Below are 26,672 nucleotides of genomic sequence, written 5' to 3'. Positions count from 1 at the left end.
ATAGCAACAGGGTAATTGAGTCGGTTGCTGGATCGTGCCAAAATTTCTGCTAATGGATGTGGAGGCTTGTAAGCAAGAAACGTGGCTGTACTCTAAAGACCTAGGAGGTGTTGGGTTGTCTGCCACACACACAAGGGCTTAGGCTGCAAAACCACTGACAGCTTTTGGCGCCTTAACGTGGTTTCGTAGAAACTGTTGTGTGAGTCGCAGCCACAAGAAGTGAACAGAACAAGTCAGCACTGGAATGCGGTACGGTACTGCTGTTCGTTAAACGTGCTGCAGCCGGGGGATGCTTGCCACTCGGTCAAAACTGAAATCATTTCATTAGTCTGTTCATTTTAACAAGCTACTTAAGCAAGAGCTGAGTTACCTTGGGGCAGCTACAGAACTTTGCAGTCTTCTGATGGATCATCTAAAATTTAATTAATTGATTTTTGTCTCAGAAACATAAAGGACAACCAGCTGAGTATCACAATTTACCACTGCTACTTTGATATCTTTTGCTTTCATATTAGAAAATATATTGGATGATAAAGTCTGAAATCACTTCTGCCTCATATTGCTTTAATTTGCTCCCATAATGATGGAAGTCATCATCCCCAAAGATTTTTTCCTTCAAACTTGGGTAGGGCCTATTACTCAAGACAGACAGACTTACGAGTACTGTTAGCTACTTGCTACCAGCCAAAGTATACAATGACTTACGTATGTGCAGTCATGACAGAAGCAACTGCCTATTTAAAACTGAAGAAGGAGATGCATTGTGCTGCTTATCCTGTTTGACCATCAAGGTTTTCAGATGTAATGGAACTATTGCATGAGTGGTGATGAAAGAGTCTTCCATTTAATTCATCGATATTGGAAAAAGTAGAGCGAAAAACTTCAAAAGCCTCCGGAGGGGCGGGGGGGAATCTTTTTAAACAGAAGCAAAATTTTATAGATATATGTATAATACACAAAAGTTACTCTGTTTCCTCCTTCCTCTGTCCATAACATTCAAATAGACAAGAAGTGGTTTCATGCCGTTGAATGTCAAGAGAGCTGTTTCAGCTCAACTTCACCATCAAGAATACAGAAAACTTGTATGGTTCGTAAGCTATTTAGGAGAGAATATTTTGGAGTTATTTGTCAGTCATCTATTTCCAGGGCCCAGTTACATTTATCAAAGACTTCAGTGAAATTTGATTAACCCAGTAGCTCTGTTAATGACCTGTAAATTTTTTTCCCCACAGTTTCAACGTGCTTTTGTGATTGATTTATTATTTGCAGAGGCTGGAGTAGTGGTGGGAGAAAGGGTGTTATTTAGAAACTAGCTCCAGAAGAAAAGTGTATTTTCTCTTATTAAAACAAACTGCACAGTGCTGCCAATAACCCTATTCCAACTGAGGTAGGTAAGGAGATTTAAAGATGAAATTTCCTTTGATGCAAAGGTCATCCTCAAATTACAGTATTTGAAACTAAACCAGTCCCATCTTTCTGTCAAGGCTCAGTTTTCTATTCTGCATTCCCACCTGTACACTAAATTCATTTTCTGAATGTTTAAAGTTTGTTTTTTGAGGATGATCTGCTTCATTTACAGCAGAAGCGTACAGGTAGTCTGAGTGCCTAAAGCACCTTTCTCATAAGAGGCTCCTCATGTAGACTGTGCATAGACTTCAGCTTTGGGGACTCATGGGGGCCATAATCTGTGTTAGAAAACAGACGCGTGAAATAAATACCTTTTTTTTTTTTTTTTTCCTACACATCTTTAGGTGGTGGTGTTTTTTTTTTTTAATATATCTAGCTATATAGTTAAAAAAAAAAATCTATTTTGTAAGTCAGTGCAAGCAAATAGTGATGAGTGCATTTCCTTAGAATAGAAGTTAGTCTCATAATGACACGACAGCTCAGTGATTGTATGCATGGATACTCTTGCTCCAGACCCCTGATAATATTTCTTGCACTAGAAGAAATCAGTAGTTTAGCACGATGCACACAAGAGTGTGTTTTGTTGGTGCGGGTTTTGTTTGTGCTTTTTTTCAACATACGCTGATCTAGAACGTGGTTTTCCTATTGTGAGTGCCATAAATCAAAGACAGATTTGTTGAAAAGCTACTAACTTTTTGAAATGGTTATAGAAGATGGCAGGGAAGGTAGATTAATATTTAAAACAAGTCACTGATAGCATGCTATTTGAAGTCAGTTCACTACTGGTACTAATAATAGGTTAAAATAAAGGAAAGGAGAGCTCACTTGGGAGTATGTGTAAAGATAGGTAATACAATGTCAGAGATATCTGATTTGAGTTTTGTGGTTGTAACTCATGTTGTAAAGATACTGAAGCAACATGTTACAAGGAAAGTGTGAGTAGAAAGAAGAAACATGACTTTGAAGGGATGAATGTCCCAGAGGAAGTGTTGAAGCATCTAATCTTGAATCGCTTCAAGCTTGCCTTGACAGAGCCCTAGAATAAAAATAAAATTAAAAATTGCTCTTTACATTTATGATGATAGAGCATGGGTTCCATCTCCCAAAATCTCAGGTTTTTTGCATATTAGCTTCTGGCTTAATTTCTTGTTGCAGTGTTCACACAGAAGTGAGACCAATACGTAGGTAGTTGGGAAAATTCTTTTTTTGTTGTTGAACGTTACCCATGTAGTCTTTTAGAAGAAGCACCGATGTAAAATCTTTTCTTTGCTTGTGCTGCTGCTTTCTGAGGAAGAAGAGTCGCTTCTCTATTTCCAGCTGTGTCAGAGAAAGGCTCCAGAAAGCAGCCAACAAGCTTCCCAAGAAATAAAGAATGAGCAAATGAAACCAAAGACCGATATTTGATTTCCCCTTCTTCCCCCAAGCTCTTAAGGAAGTTCTGTGCACACCATATCTTACATTAAGTTTAATCTGAGAGGCAAATAATGCCTATAAATTGATAGGATTGCTTCCTATAACAGAGGGGAAAACATTATGCCATACAGAAGAAAATCTAGCAAGTGTGTGAGAGAATTGTTTTGCAAACTCCTTCTGTCATTCAGTTGATACGTTGAACAAGCAGCATCTGTGCTCCTGAACAGGGAGGTTGTAAAGCAAGGAGGAGGAAACCTAACTAATAGGAATAGAATGTGTCAGAGCCAGACCTTTACCGTGTCTCTAACCTAGGTACTTCAGTTTAGGGGTATGGCTCTGTGATGGGCAGTGCCTTAGCTTGGCATCCCCCGCCCATCCCATGCAGTCCAACCTCACCCTCGTATTCTCATGATGAGCATTGTCATGGTTGTCTAAAATCACTTACCTAACAAAATACACAAGTGATTTTTTTTTTTTTTTTTTTTGGTAAGTCAGGAGACTGAACAGGAATCGCTGTTCATAAAACTTTTGTTCTGAAATCTGCTTGCTGGCTTTTTTTGTTTATCAGATAAAATGGGCTGTTACACACATGGCTATTACCTTGGGTTTTTATACATTTACTAAAGATACAGATTTTTAAATCCAAAGAATAGGCATAATTCAGGCAATGGTAATCCAAGCCTTGACAAAACAGTCCATTATTTTATTCCTGAATAATTTTAATTGACGTCTTCAAACTGTAATAATAGTGAACATAGCATTTGGTAGATTTAGCACATTAATACTTCACTTCCTTGATGATAAAAAGGTGCTTTGTTCTGAACAGGTTATAATTACTCTTCCTTCACTTAAAATTCCACTTGTCTCTGTGCTTTAATGTGAGGAAATAGCTGGGGACTTTCACTGTGGTTTGCACCTTTCACCCTTACTGGTTGGCTGTTAAATGGTGAAAACAGTCAAGAAAAGCTTGTGACGTACTGATTTAAGCAGCTGCCTCCGGTTCTTCTTCGGACTAGTTTGTGAATATGAAGTATGAGAATGAGCTGAGCTTGGGGTTTAGCTAGGCTTGGAAAAAGCTAGCTAGCTTTTGTGAGAATGTGTTTTGTCGAAGTATAAGTTCGTTGCTGGAGGTTTCTTTGGTTTTGTTTTCTAACTGTGGGTAAGGCCAGTTGGACCACAGTTGGTAGCGCAGATTTGTAATGCAGCCCTTGTGATGGGAGGGAAGCAGTGAACTAGCTGAGCAAGAAAAAGAAATGGAGCTTGAGCTGCGTTGTATGTACTTGTGTCTAGAGCAGTCTCAGCCTCGCTTTTTATTCCCTTCATGTTCCACAGCAGCTGTGCCACGCTGAAGGTGAAACAGCCTAGGAGCATTTTTGATGGCCACTGGGATTTTAGGTGGATTTAAATGTGTTATCAGTCATTCCACTCTAGTTTTCCCAAGTGGTTTAATGCAGTGGTGGGAAATGGTAATGAAAATGTTTTGGAGCCATAATATGGATAGGGCCTAATAACTGGAGCAGATGAAGAACGACCTAGCAGTAAAGGGAGTAGAGGCTTGTGGAGATTTGCTAGGGGAGTCCATGGCTGGGCAAAGTCTTCCCTTGTAGTCCCTCCTCTGCCTCTCCTCCCCCACTTGGAATGAAAAAGCCTTGGCTTGGTGTGGTTTTAAAAGATGAAACCTCTTCCAGTGTGTTGGATGAAATATATTAATTATGGAGCAGCGTAGAAAATAAGAATGTAGGATTTTAAAAGCAAACATTAATAACCACATATTGATGCTTTTACCAAATTGAGTAAACATTACTTTTTCTTAATGAAGTCTAATTATAGACCTAATACAGGAGAAGGAGGTGTTTAGAAAACAGCTTGCTGGGGCAGAGAGGAAAAAGTGTGTGCGCTTTTGGTGTGGTGGGTGTTGTGGCTGGTTTTTTTAAAGTCTCATTTCCACATATCATTAAGAATGGGAAGAAGCATCAGAAACTTTTGAGGAATGGAGAGAGAGAGAAATAAACGTTCCAGGCAGAGTGGGAATACACAGCCAGGCCTTGCCTGCTGACGGATGGTTCTGCACAGTCATGGTACCTCTGGAAGAGGCACACGTACAGTTCCTCTGTTAAGGCTTTCGTGCTGCCCCTTAACACCTCCCCATCTCATGCAACAAACGCTGCTTTCTGAGAATTGGTATGGGCACTGATGCCTACAACACTGCATGTAAATTAAATACATATTGTATACATATTAAATACATAATGTTCCTCTCACAGGTGGATTTGCTGAGTTCTCCAGCTCTTTCCCCGGTCTCTGTGAAGGAAAATCCACGCTCGTCCCTACTTGCATTTCTCAACCCTGCCTACCTGTCTCCAACATTGGCCCAACCAGAATCCTGCCTCATCTCTATCTTGGGTGTCAGCGGGATGTCCTCAACAAGGTGAGCGTTCTGGGTGTCACATTGTTTACATGGATGAGTATATAATCTCCATGTGTCTTCGTCCATGCTTCTATCATACTGCGTCGTTACAGCTATAAAACGTCTAAAGTAGATACAGATAATAGCTGTCTGTGCATAAGCCATGGAAGGCTATGTGAGAACTAATGACATACAGACCATGTAATTAATCCACGTGTCATGTAATATGAAACTTGGTTTCCTGTCTCCTTCATCTCAGAGAAGATGATACGGTACCTTTCTCAGTAACCTATCAGCCAACAGCAAACTATCAAATCTGCCATTATAGCAGTGTCGTGGTTTAACCTCAGCCGGCAACTGAGCACCACACAGCTGCTCGCTGACTCTCCCCCCGGTGGGGTGGGGGAGAGAATCAGAAGAGTAAAAGTGAGAAAACTCGTGGGTCGAGATAAGAACAGTTTAATAATTGAAATAAAATAAAGTAGTCATAATAATAATAATAGAAGAATATACAAAGCAAGTGAGGCACAATGCAATTGCTCACCACCTGCCAACCGATACCCAGCCAGTCCCTGAGCAGCAGTCGCTGACCCCAGCCAACTCCCCCCAGCTTATATACTGAGCATGACATCACATGGTATGGAACAGCCCTTTGGCCAGTTTGGGTCAGCTGTCCTGGCTGTGCCCCCTCCCAGCTTCTTGTGCACCTCCTCGCTGGCAGAGTATGGGAAGCTGAAAAGTCCTTGATTTATTATAAACACTGCTTAGCAACAACTAAAACATCAGTGTGTTATCACATTATTCTCATGCTAAATCCAAAACACAGCACTATGCCAGCTACTAGGAAGAATATTAACTCTATCCCAGCCGAAACCAGGACAAGTAGGTGAGGTAGTTTCCTGTGTATAGCTCTGAGTGGTTTGTTTTGACAAGTTTTGGATGTTAATATATTAATGGTTACAGTAGGAGAAAGGAAGATGTCTGGTTTTTAGTATTTCCTTCAAGTGCTGGAAAAAATAACACTTAAATACCATGAATTGTATAATGAGGGACTACTGCAAGCAAATCTTTGTACATCTAATAAAATGTTCAGACTTGGACAATCAGTGGGGTCATTTAAAATGAGTTTTTATGGTAGCACTGCGCTAAAACTTTTACTGTTTCTAAATACATGTGCATTTAATAATTTCTGTTCCTAAAGCATAGCCCAGGACATTTTGGTATACTTAAAATAGTCAGCAAAGTCATCAAATATAGCACTTGCAGGGTGCTGGACTATCAGATGTCTAAAAGAGTTTGTCTCAAATTGCTACAGGTCTGTATTCCTATGTATATCCACAGATATTTGCCTCCATGAGGAGACCAACTCATATTGCTTACAGTCTACATCCTGGCTCCCTTCACAAAGAAATTTTTATTACTTCTGCTGCCTGTGCCTTCTTGCCTCCCATATTATCTGACAGTCCTATTTATTAGTTGAATCTCCAACAGCCTTCCTAAGCTGGCATTAAATACATGGATGGGGGAGAGGAGAGGAGTGCTTCACCCTAACATGTTGCCTTCATTATGTGCAAGGCTTATATGTATGCTTTTTATCCACGTATAAAGCTTAAGACAGGAATTATCCTAATAATGTCCTGTTCATGATGATCAATGATCCTGCATCAAATTCATATACTTTGACCATTATCATACTTTTCACTGGTTTCTTCTACTTTCACTCCATCCCAGTCTGGCCATTAATATGCTATTTTTGATTTTTCACAATTGTTTTAAGGAGATCTTTGACATGCAAGCAATCATATAGAAGGTAATTGTGCTTTAATAGAGCACACAGAAAAATCTTTCATATGGAGGATAGTCAGCAGTCACTGGATTTACTTTGTTCTTCAAAATCTTCTGTGTCTTTACCGCCAGGTAGCAAGTCAGCAATTCAAACTTGATTCACTTATTAGTCAAAGCAGCTTATTACTTTTCCTACCGCAAAAGTAACTTGTGGTCCCCAGACAAAAGACAGCAGGGACTAAGTAATTAAAAAAAAAAAAAAAATTTCCTTGCTTTAAATGGTAGAGTATTAGAAAGATGCTTTTATGCTGTTTGTTTCAACGTATGAATGGCAAGTGCTATCCTAGGTCACGGTGGGAGTGAGGGGGCAATTTGTTCTCCTCCAGGGCCAGAGATGTGCTACTTCATTTGGGATGTGACTGGAACTCCAGTGCTGTGGCTCTTAAGTAGTGAAAAATCCCAGAGGGATGAAAGAGGCTGTTCCCTTTCCTTGGCAGTAAATTGGTGCCTGTGAATAGGTGTTGGGCACAGACACAGTGTGTGTGCCTCACCAGGAAAGGAATCCAAGTGGCAGCAGTGGTCAGGAATTTCATTATAGGGCCGGAGGAGGCTAAAACCTCAACTACTACTGGTGAGCCCTGAGTGTGGCAGAGCTGTCTACAGGTGTATTGGGTTTGCAGGGCAAGGTTTTGGTAGCGGGGGGGGCTACAGGGGTGGCTTCTGCGAGAAGCTGCTAGAAGCTTCCCCCATGTCCAATAGAGCCAGTGCCAGCCAGCCCCAAGACAGACCTGCCGCTGGCCAAAGCTGAGCCCATCAGCGACGGTGGTAGCGCCTTTGTAATAACATTTAAGAAAGGGTAAAAAATACTGCGCAACAGCAGCCAGAAGAGAGGAGTGAGAGTATGTGAGAGAAACAGCTCTGCAGACAGCAAGGTCAGCGAAGAAGGAGGGGGAGGAGGTGCTCCAGGTGCCAGAGCAGAGATTCCCCTGCAGCCCATGGTGAAGACCATGGTGAGGCAGGCTGTCCCCCTGCAGCCCATGGAGGTTAACGGTAGAGCAGATATCCACCTGCAGCCCATGGAGGACCCCCCATGCCGGAGCAAGTGGATGCCCAAAGGAGGCTGTGACCCTGTGAGAAGCCTGCACTGGAGCATGCTCCTGGCAGGACCTGCGGCCCCATGGAGAGAGGAGCCCACGCTGGAGCAGGTTTGCCGGCAGGACTTGTGACCCCATGGGGGACCCACACTGGAGCAGTCTGTTCCTGAAGGACTGCACCCCATGGAAGGGACTCACATTGGAGGAGTTTGTGGAGGACTGCCTCCCGTGGGAGGGACCCCATGCTGGAGCAGGGGAAGAGTGTGAGGAGTCCTTCTGCTAAGGAGGAAGGAGCAACAGAGACAACGTGTGATGAACTGACCAAAACCCCCATTCCCTGTCCCCCTGCGCTGCTCGGGGGAAGGAGGAGGTAGAGAACTTGGGAGTAAAGTTGAGCCTGGGAAGAAGGGAGGGGTGGGGGGAAGGTGTTTTAAGACTTGGTTTTGTTTCTCATTACCCTACTCTGATTAGATTGGTAATAAATCAAATTAATTTCTCAAGTCAAGTCTGTTTTGCCCGTGACGGTAATTGGTTAGTGATCTCCCTGTCCTTATCTCGACCCACAAGCCTTTCATCATATTTTTCTTCCCCTGTCCAGTTGAGGAGGGGACGTGATAGAGCGGCTTGGTGGGCACCTGGCGTCTAGCCAAGGTCAACCCACCACAACAGGAAGAGCTTAGACCTGGTGCTGGCTCTCTTGCCTGTTAATCTACAATCTTGATATTTTGGCATGTGTCCATCAGACATCAGGAAGCACTGCAGATACTTTAGAATTAATGTAGGACCCCAGGAGTTTGTCAGATTTGTACTTCCTCACATATTCTGGGGAGTTATGATCAACAATTGCTGTGTTTCCCACTTTTTACGGAGAATCACAAAAACGACAGCATACAATCCACAGAAAGTTCAGTAAGTTCTTATCACCTGGCGTTATCCTTGACAGTCAGTCTTACAGAAATTCTTCCATCGATGACTATGGTACCTCTTAGGTTTCTTACCCATTTTAGGACAAATACATATCTTATGATTTCAGATCTGCGTGTTGCTTATACCTTTTTCCTCTTACTTTGAAGAAATAGTAGGCAGTGCTTTATTCCAAGCATGTCACTTGTTCGCTGCACTGAAGTAGACCTTAGTGTCTTGGTAGCTTATCTTACCTCTTCAGTTTCGGTGACTGCCTGTGGAAAATCTGAAACGGCTTCCGTATTTAATATTGGTACCTTTACTAACCTGAAGAAGTGTGGGAACAAAGTAAGATTTCTGCCTCTTAGTTTTCCCAACTATTGGCAACTCCCAGTTTCCTGGGTTTAATCAGTTTCTTGATTGAACTCAAAGTTAGCGGTAGCTAAAGATCAGCATGCTAGAAACACAATCGGCAGATCTCTGCTGCTCGCTTTGCTTCTGGGGAAGCCTGGATCCTATGCAGGGGTGTTGGGGGAGAGCAAGGAGGATGTCTCTGACTACACTGAGTGCCCAGAAATACCAGTACATGGTAAGAAAGCTGGGAAGCGAGGAACGTTCAAAAGGGGAGGGTGAAAGACAAAAACCAGGGATAAGGAGCAAAGTTCTCTCTCTGTTAGAACAGTCTATTGAGCTGATAAGTGGTTACATTTGCATGCTCTGGTTTAATGGCCTTGCTGGTTTGTTGGCTACTGGGGACAAGAAATCAGCCTTCTGTTAAGATTAGAATAGGTTTTTTTAAATTCAAGTCCAGATTTTTTAAAAATAATTTTCTGAAAAATTCTAGTAAGATTCCCAAAACCATTAAGATGTAGTTGTACACTTTGACCTTATTTTTGCCTTCAAATGCTATCTGTGAGTTCCCCTGATTTCTTCCATTGACCAGACATATTGATTTCTCTAAAATTTAAATATCTGCAAAAAGAACTCTTAATCTGCACTGCTGTTCAACCTGACTATTTAAAGATGTGACTTTTCAACATGTTTTATCAAGATGAGCTTATCTTTTCAGGATCTTTCTAAGTTTATCTCTGAGAGCACGGGTAGGGAAATGTTTGTCTTGTTGCAGGACAATCTGTATTCATGACCTTTTAAGAATACTAACGCTATTTGCCATTCATACCTCTGCTGTTAACACTTCATTTGTGAAAGATATGCAAACACAAATGCTTGGTTTGTGTCCTTTAGCAAAATTAATGATTAATGAGCAGAAAAGTCTCAGAAGATTCTTTATATTTTTGCTTTACAGATTTCTTTCTAAATGCTTAATTCTGAAAATGTTCATAATTTTTTTTTCCAGGGTTGAAATACTAAAAATCTTGTAAAAGTTCTTACCTGGCACTTCCACATGTTCTTTAGTAATTTGGTGATCAGTGCTGCTGCTTTACCTAAATGCACATATTTACAAAATGCGACTTTTTTCACGATTAACAGCTTTACTTTGGCTAACAGAAAAGTTAATTTCACTTTTTGGGTCTCAGTGTGATATATTGGTGGCATCGCCAAGAGGATACATATTTTGACAGGAGACCTTTGTTGATCTTTGTGAAAGAAAGACAAACTAAATTCTAACCTACACAGGACAGGAGTGACAGTGTTCTTTCTGAAAGTTAGTATAACAGAGAAAAATTCATGTTGTGGTTATGGGCCTGAATGAGCCTCCTACTTAGATCTCACGTTTTGTACCAGCATTTAAACTGTAAAACTTTCTGCTTTGCTACTTACATAACTATTCTCTTTCTTTTCTTCCAGACCTGGATTTTATTTCCTGGAACAAAATAACATTTTAGGGTGCCATTAATTTTCAGATTAAACGAGTCATAAAAAAGCTGACAAAAGAGCATTTACCTTCTTTTCACGAAGTTGTTAGCATTAGGATTTCTGGATCTTCCTCCCACCCTAATTCACTTCTTCCTCTTGGGTGCCTTACAATGAAGGCACTGTTACGGTTATTATATTGGAGCATGTTGCACAGGGAATGATTGATACTTTAGAACAGAAGGAAGCATAACTTCTTTCTTTAGCCTTAGTCTCAAAGACAAGCACTAACACGTTTTTGGGTGCTTTTTTGGCTCAAAGATTTCAGTCTTGGCATCTGCAGCCTTCTCGTTCCCGTTTGAATAATCAATTCCACATCAAAACCTTGCATAACTGTGGAATCGTGATGGCTGGACTGTGCGGCCCACCAGCGCTTATGCTTTAAAAGAAATAATAAGGTTTTCTATTCTTCTTCTAAATTCATCAGCCTCCCCTTAGCTATATTCTGAACAAACATGCATCATGGCAGTCCATTTGTTAGTGATACCTTCATCGCCTCCCTCCTTTATACATGATAATGTTCATGACCCTGCAGGTACTTTTGTACCTGCTATTCCAGTTGGTCCTTGCTCACCTTGAAGCAGCGACAACAGCAGGTGAGGTGGTTTGGGGGCAGTATTTCAACGTAGTGCTCTAAAGCAGATACTTATTTTACGGAAGTTGATGATGAAGAGCTTGGGATCCTAGAAGGGGAAAGCTGTGTAGCCCAGGACAGTGAGGCAGGAGATGCTGGGGACTGGGAATCTCCCTTGCACACGTGAGATACCGCAGGTCTAGCGATAGCTAGTCCCCTGTGCCAAGAACCCCATTCCCAATACCTTTCCTCTCTGGATAATTTCAAATATTCCCCTACTTCCTTACAGCGCTCCTGCTAAACTTTTAGGTCTATCGGTGTGTGAGAGCTAAATATAGTAAAGGCAGGTACGACAGAGTAGGCTATGAAAGGCATGCAGGGCTGAAGGGAGCTTGCTGGTTGAGTTGGGGAGACGTGAAGGAAGGGAGAGGGGGAAATCAGTGACATATTGGAATTTGTTGTCATTGATGAGAAGCTGAGCTTTACTGGGAGCGTGACCTAGCAGGGTAAGAAGCAGTAAGGCTGAGAACTTATTTTGACACATCCAGCCCTTTTCTTTTTTTCTTTTTTTTCTTTTTTTTTTTTTTGACCATTGCTGCAAATTATATTTCTGATGATTGCTTTGCAAGTAACTGGTCATCTCCTGTTCCCCTTGGATGGGTATGTTTATGATATAATGTATGTTCATTAGTTTAAGGTGCCCACACCTTCAGGCACCTCTGAATGTGCTGATGTGAGGGACTTTGGGTGAAAGTTTGGAGGAGCTGCTCGTTTTGCTCCAGGCAACAAAATTCAGCTTGCTAGCAGAGATTCGTGTAAATTCCCTGTTTAAAATGCAGCCAGTAGCAGTTGTATACGCTTCCCTCTGTAAATGACTGAGGTAGATTCCCTTCTTCTCTGCAGTCCTTTGTTCTCACTGAACGTTTAATCTATGCATGCGTATACGTGTGTCTGTGAGTATTCATCCCTTCTACATACACACTGTAACATGCATGTGGTGTACCTGTATACGAAATATCACACATTATTTAAACTGCTCTGATTCGAACTAGAGTGAGTTCTGGCTCTTCAGCTAAATAGCTATATCCCTGTTTCTCTTCACCAAAACATCTTTATGCTTGCAGAAAAAATACATATGGGGAAGAAGCAACCGTTTGGCTTCATGGCTGTATTTTCATACTGGTAGTCCTCCAGTTGAAACCTGCAGTGTAAGAATTCTTTCTTGCCATTGCTCCCATGGATTGACATAACTTTTCTTTTTTATATAATTGCTATAAAAGCAACAGGATTAAAATCGGATTTTTTTTGGCTTTTTTTCTGTTTCAGTTTAGTTTCAGACATTAGTTTTCATAGAAATCTGGCCAAAAGCTCCCCAATGTTTGTATTCAGTGCAACTACTGTCCAAGCATAGTATTGCATGTAACTTACTGCCAAATCATATCTGAACCAGAAAAGTTGTTTGATCAGTATTACTCCAACCTGCTTAATTGCTTTTCTGTGTCAAGATGCTTACTTGCAGGAGACTGGATGGTTTTGGTAGAGCCATCTCTAGTTATCTAGAACTTGTTTCACATGTTTTGGCACTAAGGTACCTACTGCATCAGATGCTACTTTGCACAACTCTAAATACAAAAAGTATGGCAAGGTGCAGAAAAGAGGTCTCTTTTGGGTTTTTTTTTTTTATTTGCAATCTTGAAAATTGACTTATTTTAAAAGCCCAGTTGACTCTTATGCTTTGAATCTTTTTGTTGCTGTGATAATCTCTGAGATGCTGCAAGAGCACTAAAGACTGAAAACTGAAATATGAGCAACTAAATCGTAACCCACAAAGCGGAACTCCTGTAAAACTGCAGTTAGTGCTGTGTGAAAATGGTCTAATTCAAGGCCTTCAGCTCTTACTCAGCTCTTTATCTCAAGGTTTTGAGTGAGTTTTGCACGTTGCCTTAGAAACAAGGAAGTCCCAGACACTTTAAGAGGTGACTGCAGGAGGCAGCAGTTTCATTTCATATTTCTCATCAATATCTGTGGTGGGGCAACCTCAGTCTTAGATACGTGATCCAGAAAACATGTATTCGGGTCAGCAAACTACGTATGGGAAGTGCTTGGTTATGTTGTCAGCTTGCACTGTGAGAATTTAAACCAAAGTAGCAAACAATTCATTCTCTTGGGAGTGATGCTGCATAGTAGCAGAAGGTATTCTACCATTATTTCTGTTCTTTGTTAACTTTGTATGTGCTTTGCAGTCCATATGTTATTTGGACACACTGGATGACTCATTAAAAGATGTTTGAAGAATTAAAAGCTGAGGAAGTGCCTTCTCCCCCCCCCCCCCAAAAAAAAAGAATGCCCCTAATACAGCTAGAGCAATTCCAGCATGAATTCCAGTTTGGGTTTTAGCTTTATGATGTGCTTTGGGTTCATAGTTTCTTTGTAATGTGCCAAAGGTACCATTTGACTTCTCGAGGCTTAATCTTTCTCTTTCCTAGGAGCTGATGCAGCAGAATGATATTGGCTACGTACTAAATGCCAGCAATACTTGTCCAAAGCCTGATTTTATTCCGGAATCCCATTTCCTGAGAGTGCCTGTGAACGACAGCTTTTGTGAGAAAATTTTACCTTGGTTGGATAAATCAGTCGATTTTATAGGTGAGAAGAAAATTTAAATTCTCTCTCTAGAACAGTTTCTGGATTCATTTGTGTGTGTCTGCCTTGCTGTTTTGGCTGGAGAAGACCTGAACGCTTTCTGGGTGGTATGAAAATACCCTAAGGATCTACGTACATGATCACCATTACTTTAGAAGCACAGAAGCAAAATAACGTACGGAGATTCTGCCCCTGTGTGTTCCAGCACTTATGGAACAAAGACACTTTTTAAGAGCACAGCTCTGCTTTCTGGCAACCTAGTAGATGCCTGATATATGCCTGCAGAGAGCGAATTAGAAAATGGGATATACAGATCCTGTCTTCAGCTCTGAGAAGTGAGCTAGCCAAATTTGAACTGGCCAAATTGTTCCATCATGAATGCTTGCTTTTTACTTGCATATAAAATTAGAAACAATCACCTTTCCCAGACATTTAAATAGGGTTGTTTATGTGCACGTTAAAATGCGGTATGCTGTAACTGCAGTATGTTTCCTGTGTGTAGTCGCATGCTTTTTCTATACTCAGTGCTATACAGTACTAGAGAAAATAAGTAACTTTTGTTTAAAGCTTCCATGAGATTTGCAATTAGCAGTTCATTTGGAAGTTTTGAACAATTTTACATAACATTACTTTCTTTGCGAACTTTTCATGGTGGTATAATGATGCTGAGTGTGACACTTGCCAATTTCTTTGCTATGCAGAAAAAGCAAAAGCATCAAATGGCTGTGTGTTAGTGCACTGTTTAGCTGGAATATCTCGCTCTGCCACAATTGCTATTGCATATATCATGAAGAGAATGGATATGTCCTTAGACGAAGCTTACAGGTAAGGAGAAAACTTCCCTTCATATTAATTCTTCTGCCTGTTGGCTTGTTTTTCAGGTGAAGAATAAAAGGTTATATGACCAAGGGTAGAAGCAGACATGTTATTTTATCCGGTAGTTCACTAGCCTCTGCACACTCCGGTTTTAAAAGTAGGCTTCCTCCATAAACAAATTAGTGGTGTTGTGTAGACATCACACACCTAATACTAATTCCCCACCTGCAAAATGCTGGTGTTGGTCTTTGCTCTGAGTAGGCAAATACATGGAATTTAAACTGCTTATTAAATGTGTGTGTATGTACATACATATACACACACAGCTATAGCACGCATAAAACAATATCTTGCAAGTCAGAGAGAGAATGGAGTGGATAGAGTTAAGGAAAGAGAACTGAGGATATTTATAATCACGCTTATGACACATGCTAGGCTGGAGCTGTTGATTTCAGTTTGGTATTTGGTAATGCTCTCGAAGAACTGCCTGCAGGTGAAATGTCTAGGAATTAAGAAAGCTTCTTTGTTGCTATTAAACTCAACCGGAAAGTATTGGTTCTTTGTGGCATCAGGGAATTTTTGTGGGACCACCTTCCCACCCCCACCCCCCCTTTTTTAACCTTTCAAATCCCACGTTTCTGTACTTCGATTGTGAACACTTCACTAGATTCCAGGTGGCTTGGTTGCAGTTTACCATGACTTCTCTATTTCATTGAACAACCTGCTTTGTTGTCTTGTACAGAAAATGATGGTTTTCTTTTTGATGGGCTTTATATGCTAGTTGGCACAGCTGACGCATCGCTATAACGTGAACATTTGATATTCCCTTGTGGAGCGTGATTTCCATGGGGCATTTTCTTTTAAGCTGATGAACATAATTATGTATGCAGCGAAAAAAGTGCATGTAAGAGGTGCCTGAACTACAACCATCTCCCATTGCCTTTAGAAATTTTCCACCGTTTCTTACTAGAGCCTGCTGACAGTTCAGTGTTGTGCAGTAATTTCAACATGTATGGTGAAACAGGTTTGGTTAAGAGGCATAGATGAAAACTCACAGTTATACAGGTATAGATAATACGGATGAATTAGTGGATGTGGATGGATACTGTGCAAGTTATGAGCTTGATTCACTAAAAAAACCTGTCTGGTCTCAGGCTGTAGTGGTCTGGAGGTTAAGCTGTAGAGTACTAAACACTTCTAAAATGCACATGCTTCAGGGAACTTCTAAAGTGCTGCTTCTAAATTCCTCTGGGAAATCTCTGCATTAAATTCTAGTTTGTTTCTTAACCAGAAGCGTCAATTGAGTGCAAAGGATTAATCATCCTAGGCCTTTTTTTACTTTGCACTGTTAATACCGAACAGCTACTGTGAAATACAGATTATGTTTTGCTATATTTCCTTTGATACGGCTTAGTGAGGACAGTCTGCAGCACATTTCACTCATTGGTTTGGGATCTCTTGTTGGCTAAGCTTGAAAGAAAAATACTTTTCTCTGAGTTAATGAAAGTCATTAGATAAAACCTTCATCTGACACTATTACAAAAATAAAAAGGTGACACTGTTACTTGAAGTGAAAGATCTGAGGAAAGAAATGTTTTTAATATTTTCTTTTGTATAATGGAAAATCCAAGGGAAACAAACATAAAAATTAAATGTTATGCATGTTTTCCAATTGGAAAAAAGAGTGTGCATTTTGAAATGAGAAAGTTTGCAAAGCCTTAAAACTTGTTGGGGGGAATCCAGCAGACTTTCTTTGAACCCTTTTCATTTTTTAAAAAGCTAGTTTTAAATTTAGGACTGCCCAATATTTTGGGGTGAGACGAGGAGAAAGTGGAAGGGAGAGGCTACCGGAACACAGGCCAGAAATTGCAGTGTTGTCCAGAAGGATCTTGCTTTAAACAACAAATCCAATAACAAGTACAACTAGCTTTGACTGGAAAAGAATGAATTAAGACTAATGAATTCTTGTGAGTGAATTGCTTACAGTGGAATAAAAGCCCCCAGGTTCAATGCTAGGAGATCGACCTAAAAGATCTCTTCTGAGATGACTTTTACTAGTTTTCTCCATTTGCCAGTGTTGGCACTTCATGGTGGAAGTTTCCACTATCACTTTGCGCAATCTGATCTTCCAGGTCATCATGTCAGCTCCACTATTCCTGCTATTGATTGTTGTTTGGCAACTTAAAAAAAAAATAAAATGCAAGTTTTGTTTGGTATTTTTCATGTGCTTGCTTGCATTTGTGCTAGTGTATGCATATATGCACAAGTACACCTTCGAATTTTTTTCATGCTGTTTTTAATGACTGGACACTCACCTTCTGTACACATCCCCAGAGAGATTTTTTTGCTTCTAATAATAATTAATTTTCCCAGTGATATGTTATATGTGTGTTTGTACTAGATTTAGCTCTTCAAGGTTTCTTCCCTTGTTAGTTCCCTTGTCATCTGGTACCTTCACAGTTCCAGGAATGCTTTTTTTAAAAAAAAAAAAAGAGGAGGAAGGATTTGGGCAGCTTTCTGTTTTACAGCCTGTAAAAAGCAAAGAGTACTTATTTAGCTATATTGCAAATCAGACAGGTAGGAAGTATTGCTTTTGTATTTAACTTTGAAGTATATAACGTGACTTCTAATACTTAAGTCTTTCATACATTTAGAGTCCTGGTTCAGGAAAACATTTTAAGTATGCATTGCACCTCGTCCATATTCAACCGAGTATTTAAGTGCATGCTTAGATTGGCACGTGTATGCGAGTCAGGCTGCTTCCTACAGGACTCGAAAATACGTTAACTCTTCCAGTGATTTGGTAATACTGTTGCCCTTTACTGCTGAACACCTACAGAGCTGGAGAGAATGTTTTTGTTTTAATGCTGCGTTTGCTCTTTTCTGGTTTTGTTTTTGATGATCGTATCAGTGGTCAGTAATACCAGTGGTCAGTAATATCAGTATATGGTAGAAATCACTGGCATTTGCTGTATAAGGTCAGCATCTATCAGAGCTCTGCGTCTTCCCTGATACAGATAAACAGGGTAGGAAGCACTCACTGCAATAACAACAGCATGAGAGAGGTGAAAGGAACACGGGGTTTCATCCCTTTGAATAGTGGGGAAGGTGGTCTGCTTTCTGCAGTGCAGGGGAGGCTGAGGTCTCTTGGCTAGACCTCTGATGCTGTTCATGCAGAACTTGAGGAGCTCTTAACTCTGGTCAGAAACCAAGGTAGCAGAGATCCCACTGGTGAAGTAAAATAAAGAAAATGATTCCCTCAAACCTTGTTGTGGACATCATAAAGAGATAAAAAGAATGCTTCCTTTTACCTTTTTTTAGCCACCTTTTAAGTAAGCTACAGAGAGAATTGAGAGCATCCAGCATTATCTGGCTTAAAAGCTGCCTTTTTTTTTTTCCACATCCATGTTTCCTGTGCTTGACTGAACCTCAGTCCAGGCATCCTGACAAGTTAAGGTTAGGCTGTTGGCATTCGCAACAATCGCTCTAGGGTTATCTCAGGTCTGAGCAGCAGGTCCTTAAATTAATTCTTGTTTTGTTTGTCCCCTCTTTCCAGATTTGTGAAAGAAAAAAGGCCAACCATTTCTCCCAACTTCAACTTTCTGGGCCAGCTTTTGGACTTTGAGAAAAAGATCAAGAACCAGAGTGGTCAGCCTGCACATATTAGTAAGCTGAAACTTCTGCATTTGGAAAAAAGCAGCGAGCACGTGCTGGTCCCAGAAGGTGGGCAGAGCAGCCTCTCCACTAACCAGCTCTGCATTACTGCTACCTCCGAGATCGTGGAACAGAAGCCGACGGACTGCGGCAGTGCACCACGCGGGCACTTGTCCCCTCTGGAAGATGGCCCACTGGTACAGGGCATAAACGGACTGCACGTCTCCCTAGATAAGGTGGAGGACAGCAACCGGCTGAAGCGCTCCTTTTCTTTGGATATCAAATCTGTATCCTACTCGGCAAGTAACAACTGTGTGACTGCATCGGTTCAGGGCTTTGCCTCCTCCGAAGACACCCTGGAATACTACAAACACGCGACTGCTTTAGAGGGCAGCAGCAAGTTGTGTCAGTTCTCCCCTGTCCAGGAGGTCTCGGAGCAGACCCCAGAAACTAGCCCTGACAAAGAGGAAGCAAACCCTCCCAAGAAACCCCAGAACACCTGGCAGCTGGATAGCCAGAGCAAACGGCAACACCTGGGGAGAGCCAGCAGCAGTGCCACCACTCAGCGGTCACTCCTGTACCCCCTCCACCGGAGCGGGAGCATGGAAGACAACTACCGAACAAACTTCTTGTTTGGTCTCTCCACCAGCCAGCAGCATTTGGCGAAGTCTGCTGCTGGGCTGGGCCTCAAAGGCTGGCACTCGGACATCTTGGCTCCTCAGACATCGGCTACGTCCCTTACCAACAGCTGGTATTTTGCAACTGAGTCCTCACATTTCTACTCTGCCTCCGCCATCTATGGGAACAGCGCTGCTTACTCTGCCTACAGCTGTAGTCAGCTGCCCACAGGCTGTGACCAAGCCTGTGCTGTGCGCAGGAGGCCAAAGCAGGGTGATCGAGGTGACTCCAGGCGCAGCTGGCATGAGGAAAGCTCTTTTGAAAAGCAGTTTAAGCGCAGAAGCTGCCAGATGGAGTTTGGGGAGAGCATCATGTCAGACAACAGATCCAGAGAAGAACTGGGGAAAGTAGGCAGTCAGTCGAGCTTTTCAGGCAGCATGGAAATCATTGAAGTGTCTTGAGGGGCAGCAAGCTTGTGTGACTCTATTGGAGCTGCTTCCTCCTCCAGGCCGCTCCCCCAGCATTTGAGAGGTCCCTGCAAATCTGAAAAGAACGAACTTTGTGCAAAAAGGTGGGGGGGAAGGGAAGAAATGTGAGGCTTCAGTGTGAACACAGTGAGTAGATTAATACAGCACAGAAATGACAAGTGAGCATCTGCCTGAGGAGACCGAGCGTACCGCTTGGTTTTTCTCCTCCCCTTCCCTGGAGAAGGGCAGAACATTTCAAAGATCTTTCCCTGACAGAGGAAGCAATTATATGCAATGGATTGCACATCCTTTCAGTGGTTTTTAAAAAGGAAGCTCTCTTGGTATCAAACCCTTTCTCTGGTTCCACTGAAACACGCTCCTACCCATCGAAGCTAGTTTTGTTCTCCCCTCCTTGCGCCCCTCGTCTTCACCAGTGCACCTTAGCCCTGACACTGAGCCAACCTCTGGAGGGAGACCTTTTTCCCGTAAGAAGGGAGACCGGGAGCGATTCCAAAGGATGTAGGGACTGGTTACAGCAAGGCTGGTCTGAACACACAGTTCAGACAAATGTAAATACTGGTGTAACTATTGTTCTAATGGATAGGCTTTAGGCGATTCGCTAGAGAGCTGCTTCAGAGAAAAAAACCCCAGTACCTCAAAAATATAAAAATAAACTTGGGCTTTATGGCTGCCAGATGCTGGTAGTCAGTTCATAAGCAATGTGAACAAGTAACGATTAGCCACATTTGATTATTTTTTTTTTTTTAAAGCTGTCTACGCACAAGTGTTTCAGTTGGCTCAGCAGCAGTTCTTAAAAAGACAAACGAACCATACTTATGACTGTTTCCCCCAGTCTTTTGAACATAAAATAAGCAGTATTTGTATTTTTTATATTAAGCTGGCTTCTGGGAGAGGGGTAGCTGCTTTGGCTTCTAAGCTATAATCGAGTGGTTAATACTTAGGGTTACGTGCAAGAGAAGTGGCTGGTACAGTACCACAACATCCTGTTCTTGCCAATTGACAATTCAATAGATGGCTCTTGAAGGCTTTTTTGTTTTTTAAAGCTAAAAATGGGCTTTTGTGCTTAACTGAGCAGTACCATTAAGGAACTGCTCTTCATATATGGTTCCAGTCACCTGTGGGGTAGGGGCAACTCAGGTGGCTGGGTTTTTTCCATCCCAACATCCTCACTCAAACTGGGGGGACTTACGGAGATAGAAGCTTCTCATTAGGTTTGCTGACTTCATCTGAGAAAGAGTAGTCTGGCTGGCTGTCCAAGGAAAACAGAAGGGGACCTCCAGCGTCCCAGCTCATAGTGTGGTGTGAACGAAAGGGGGTTTGAGAAGAGGCAGCTTTAATGGGAAGCCTGCTCACCTCCTGCACTCGCGGCTCCAAAGGAACTTGATCCTGGCCCTTGTCCTCTGTCCCAGGATAGGGTCTTAGTTTCCCAGCGTGCTGATGCGTGATTTGGCTGCAGACGCTTCTAGCTGTGCTGCTGCTGGCCAGTACCGCGTTCTCACCCTCACCACCCCAGGGAACGCGCCAGCTCAAGGAGGTGTCACTTCCCTGCTGCCAGCGGGGTGTTCCATGGGAGATTAGGCACAGCCCTTCTTGTGTTGTTTTTGACAGCGAACCAGCTGCTTCTCCTCCAGCTCGCCGTTCTTGCGGTACCTTGGCTGTTGCTGCTCAAATTGTTTTGTGTGCACGTGTTGCTGCAAAAGGTTTACGATCAGCGAGGGGTGGTACCAGAGGCACAGCGTAAAGCTTCATCCTTCCTGCTCCGATGGGAGCTGCACATGTGTTATCTCAGTCTTCCCCAGCACCCCTCAGAACGTGCGTATGGGGGGGAACTATATTGTTTTGTCCCATTTCAGTGCAGGCAGCTGAAAATTGTAAATCATATGTAACAAATACCCTTGGCCAACAGCTTTAAAAAAGATTTGTCAGCAGCAGACTGAAGCCCTAATTCAAGTCAGCAGCTTGGGTTATGTTTTGTTTGGTTTGGTGTTTTTTTTACTGTAAGTTTAGCTAGTTTGTGACTCAAATCTCAGGTTTTACTATATTGAAAAGTGGAGAAGATTTTGTCATTGTTTTGTTTTGTGGCTAGGATGTGACTTTAATTTCCTACAGTGGACTGTTGAAAATAGCACTGAAAGCTACAGTATTGATTCACTTGATCCTAAAAAGTGCAAAAGACACAGAGAGAGAGGCAGCACCAGGAATAACTGAATCCAGAGGCTGTGTTTGTGCCGTATGTGTGAGACCCTGGAAGAAGGGATAGTCTGGGCAAGGGATAGGTCGACACTGCATGGGAAAGCATATCAGGTCTTGGCTATTCATGAAACATACTGCCACTTGTCTCTGTTTACATATCAGGTGAAAGCAATTACATTACAACTATTTTCAGCATATATGCATGCTCTGTGTGTGTATATATGTATGCAAATAGTTTAGCAGTGCTCCGCTCAGCCAGATACCAGTAAAAGCCTGTGTCTTTGATTTAAATCAGTTAATGGGGGTTAACACAAATCAAGCCCTAGAGGCAGAAACAGAATCTTCCTGTCTTTTGTGCTCCTTCACATGTGTGTTCTCCCCTTCTCCCTTTACATACAGATATGTACATTTGGGTTTTGTTCGGTTAATCACCTTCTGAGGAACTGAAATCTGATCTTCTGTCTCCTTGTGATTTCCAATACGCTGTAGTCACTGAATGAATCAAAGCTGTAGGCTCAGTATTTTTAGGGGACGGGTTCCTGTAGGAGGAAGCCTTAACCCCATGTCCTGCGCAGGGTGATGCCCTGTCTCCTGTCTGAACTAGTGTCCTGTGCCTGAACAATGCTGGAAATGGTTTTTAGAAGTTTGGAAAGCAAAGTGGATGATGCGAGAGGGGAAATGTGTATATGTTCAATATGAATATAATGTTCTTTGGTGTATGGCAAGCTGTTTAAATGGTTCAGAGAGATGTGAGTTTCTCATCTTGTTGTGTCATGAGCATTACCTGTATGTTATGATGAAATAAAATCAGAAATGGTACCTGTTTATATAGAACGGCTGAGGAAGGAGCCTGTCTGCCTCTGGCTGTGGAGCGTGTGTTACCTGCCTGCAGTATGACCTGCTCCCCAGCACCCAGGACTAGCAGGGAGCTCGTCCTTATCCTGTGTATCCTTTGCAGATGCGTGCCTGTTAATGAATGACACAGATTGGGTAGCTTTGGACGGCTCGTCGCAAGCAGCGGTGACTTTACAGCACCAGTAACAGTTTCAGCCTCTTACCTGTTCCTGTTTACCCCACCTCTTCTGCTCCCTTGAATAGCAGCAGTGGCACTTCTCTGCATTAACGTCTTACAATGTCTAATGCAGTTGTGAGTAAACTGTTCCCAAGGCAGCTGTGCTACTCTTTCTGTGGCAAGTATTTCAAATTGATTAAGTTACCTAGGATGAACCCCATGTTTTTTTCTTGCCTCTCATACTTCTTATTTGAAGAAGAATTTAGTTACTTGTTTAAATACTTGTTTTGACTGATTCTGCCAGTACTGAAGCAATTCAGAGCGACTTCTGATTGCTGAGGGAGGGGTATGCCCCTCATGGCTCCTTCAGAGCATAGCTTATACAAATGTAGCATATATTAAAATTAAATCCTGCAGCAGAATATGGCTGCTAAGGTTATATCCTTAGATGGCAAAGCTCAGACCTATAAGCTTGTGTAATGGCATCTTCAAACTCAGATCCAGTAACAGAAGCATTATTTTAAAAGATAATTTTAACACATAATCCCAGAAAGGGAAATGCAGAATCTTCAGCCTCTCTGGAAGAGACCATACCATCAGCCACAGCACAAGCAACAATCTGCGTGGGCTTCTATGCTTGCTTCTGCAAACAAGATGTACCACCTAGTACTTGGAAAGCTTGCGTCCATTGCACGGTAAAACAAGAACCATGCACAATACTAGACCTAAATGGCAGCAGCTTGTTAGGGTCACATGACAATCTTCTAAGATTTACCCACTCTAGCTTCCCTCACCTTACTCCAAAGTCCACTTCTGATCTCAGTAGGTCATGCTAACTCTCATATGAACTGCTTGTTCCATTTAAGGCCTGGTTTTTGAAGCATGCACTTTAGCATTCACCTGTCCTCCTCTGGCCTGCTTTGCTCTGCTCTTGTTCTTCCATCCCTCTACTCTTGCCCCTGCCAGTAGACAGGTCTGTGAAGAGACAGTCTAACTCCATCTATCTCCAGTCAAAACCTGAGAGGCAATTGAAATGTCTCACACATCATCAACATTTAATTTTCATTTCATTGACTGGCATTACTGGGAAGGGCTCCCGGAGGTCACTAGGCTCTTGATGTAACCATCACCGTTATATTCCTAGAGCGAAGTGGACTGAAAACAGGGCAAACCTCCCCCCGACGTGGATCAGGTAGCCCTACTTTTTTGAGGGGGCTGGAGCTGGGCGCAGGGGAGATGGGAGAAAGAAAACAGAAATGTGATAATTATGTGGGCCGCTCTTGTAAGTAACTACATGCTTATCCCCTAGCTGCTCCTTACACTTTGACTCACAGCACAAGTTTTAAACTGATCTCTACCAGAAAGTGTTTCTGCTGTGAAGCCTTCAGCTAATTCTGCACTTTGAGAATATTAATGAGAGCCACTATCAATAGAAAAGGAAAGAGAGCTATTTCTAGCCTTCTGCAACACCCACCCCTCTGGGAAGGGGCTGCTTTCCTAGCATGTAAAATGCTGTAAAACAGATGTTTAGGGATCTGCCCTGCTGGAGAGGAATGCTTACTTTGAGGTGTGGATTTCAGCTGCTGTTTACAGGGACCCTCACCAAGTGCCACTGCTGTACAAAGCTGTAAATACCTCCAGGGATGGTGACCCAACCACGTCCCTGGGCAGCCTGGTCCAATGCTTGACAACCCTTTCGGTGAAGAAATTTTTCCTCATATCCAATCTAAACCTCTCCTGGCACAACTTGAGGCCGTTTCTTCTTGTCCTATCGCTTGTTACTTGGGAGAAGAGACCGACACCCACCTCGCTACAACCTCCTTTTCAGGTAGTTGTAGAGAGTGATGAGGTCTCCCCTCAGCCTTCTTTCCTCCAGGCTAAACCACCCCAGTTCCCTCAGCTGCTCCTCAGAAGACTTGTGCTCTAGACCCTTCACCAGCTTTGTTGCTCTTCTTTGGATGTGCTCCAGCACCTCAACGTCCTTCTTGTAGTGAGGGGCCCAAAACTGAACACAGTATTCGAGGTGCAGCCTCACCAGGGCCGAGTACAGGGGCACGATCACTTCCCTACTCCTGCTGGCCACACTATTTCTGATACAGGCCAAGATGCCATTGGCCTTCTTGGCCACCTGGGCACACTGCCGGCTCACGTTCAGCCAGCTGTCAACCAGAACCCCCAGGTCCTTTTCCGACAGGCAGCTTTCCAGCCACTCTTCCCCAACCCAAGGGTTGTTGTGACCCAATTGCAGGACCCGGCACTTGGCCTTCTTGAATCTCATACAGTTGGCCTGGGCCCATCGATCCAGCCTGTCCAGATCCCTCTGTAGGGCTCCTACCCTCGAGCAGATCAACACTCCCGCCCAACTTGGTGTCATCTGCAAACTTAGTGAGGGTGCACTCAATCCCCTCATCCAGATCATTGATAAAGATATTAAACAGAACTGGCCCCAGTATTGAGCCCTGGGGAACACCACTTGTGACTGGCCACCAACTGCATTTAACTCCATTCACCACAACACTCTGGGCCCGGCCGTCCAGCCAGTTTTTTACCCAGCGCAGAGTACACCCGTCCAAGCCGCGAGCAGCCAGTTTCTCCAGGAGAATGCTGTGGGAGGCAGTGTCAAAGGCTTTACTAAAGTCTAGGTAGACAACATCCACAGCCTTTCCCTCATCCACTAAGCAGGTCACCTTGTCGTAGAAGGAGATCAGGTTAGTCAAGCAGGACCTGCCTTTCATAAATCCATGCTGACTGGGCCTGATCACCTGGTTGTCCTGTACGTGATGCGTGATGGCACTCAAGATGATCTGCTCCGTCACCTTCCCCGGCACCCAGGTCAGACTGATAGGCCTGCAGTTCCCCAGAGCCTCCTTCCAGCCCTTTTGTAGATGGGCATCACATTTGCTAACCTCCAGCCAACTGGGACCTCCCCGGTTAGCCAGGACTGCTGATAAAGGATGGAACGTGGCTTGGCGAGCACTTCCGCCAGCTCCCTCAGTACCCTTGGGTGGATCCCATGCAGCCCCATAGACTTGTGTGTGCCTAAGTGGTGTAGCAGGTCGCTAACCATTTCCCCGTGGATTATGGGGGCTTCATTCTGCTCCCTGTCTTCCAGCTGAGGGGGCTGGGTACCCAGAGAACAACTGGTCTTACTATTAAAGACTGAGGCAAAGAAGGCATGAAGTACCTCAGCCTTTTCCTCATCCTTTGTCACTGTTTTCCTTTGCTGCTCATGTTTAGTCTTCCTGCTGAATCTTAGGAAAGCTGTTGGGTGCACACAAGGTGCAAGCACCCTAATAAAACAGGCAGAGAGTGACTCACACCACAAGTGCTTTGCACAGGGAAGCTACAGTCTTTCTTACACAAGTGTCTGAGTCCATCAATCCCAGATCCTCCTCTTTATCTCCGAGAGGCTACCAGCACAGAAAAGGTAGGCAGCCAGCTGAACTACAGTCCCACCCCACTGCTAGCGAGTCACAAGCATCGCTGCACACATCATTTATTTAAACTGGACATCAGTGCCAACCTGAATTGGGACAGCATCCCAAAAACCCAACATCTATTTTCATTCCAGAACACACGTTTCCTTACAGTCCCCAGGGCAGAGGCAGCCCCAGGGCAGCTGAAACCAGCCATCTCCATGGCACGAAGGTGGGTTCTGCATACAAAGCAGTAAAGCTAAGACACGCCCTCCCACGCTAAAGTGTGCATACTGTCCATAGACATCGCAGCGAGAAGTGATGTGCTGTAGATAAAGAATAAGCAAGGCAGTCGGAGAAACGACACACTTGGA

The 26,672-nt window shown here is 43.0% G+C and overlaps 1 protein-coding gene across 8 annotated transcripts in view; it reads left to right on the top strand.

Annotated features, from left to right (window-relative positions):
- The window catches only part of DUSP16 (dual specificity phosphatase 16), a 76,892-nt gene extending 54,188 nt beyond the window's left edge, over positions 1 to 22,704 (top strand). For all 8 annotated transcript variants that reach the window (XM_076344744.1, XM_076344772.1, XM_076344763.1 and 5 more), the window contains 4 exons: positions 5,085 to 5,248; positions 13,945 to 14,104; positions 14,803 to 14,926; positions 18,474 to 22,704. In XM_076344744.1, coding sequence (XP_076200859.1) covers positions 5,085 to 5,248; positions 13,945 to 14,104; positions 14,803 to 14,926; positions 18,474 to 19,650 — 1,625 coding nt within the window. In that variant the 3' untranslated portion in view covers positions 19,651 to 22,704. The remainder of the gene's footprint in view (positions 1 to 5,084; positions 5,249 to 13,944; positions 14,105 to 14,802; positions 14,927 to 18,473) is intronic.
- Positions 22,705 to 26,672: the final 3,968 nt, after the last annotated feature.

Source organism: Aptenodytes patagonicus, chromosome 1 (genome assembly GCF_965638725.1).
Source record: "Aptenodytes patagonicus chromosome 1, bAptPat1.pri.cur, whole genome shotgun sequence".
Lineage (NCBI taxonomy): Eukaryota > Metazoa > Chordata > Aves > Sphenisciformes > Spheniscidae > Aptenodytes > Aptenodytes patagonicus.
Note: the sequence above shows the minus strand (reverse complement) of the source record. Positions and strands in the feature narration are given on the sequence as shown.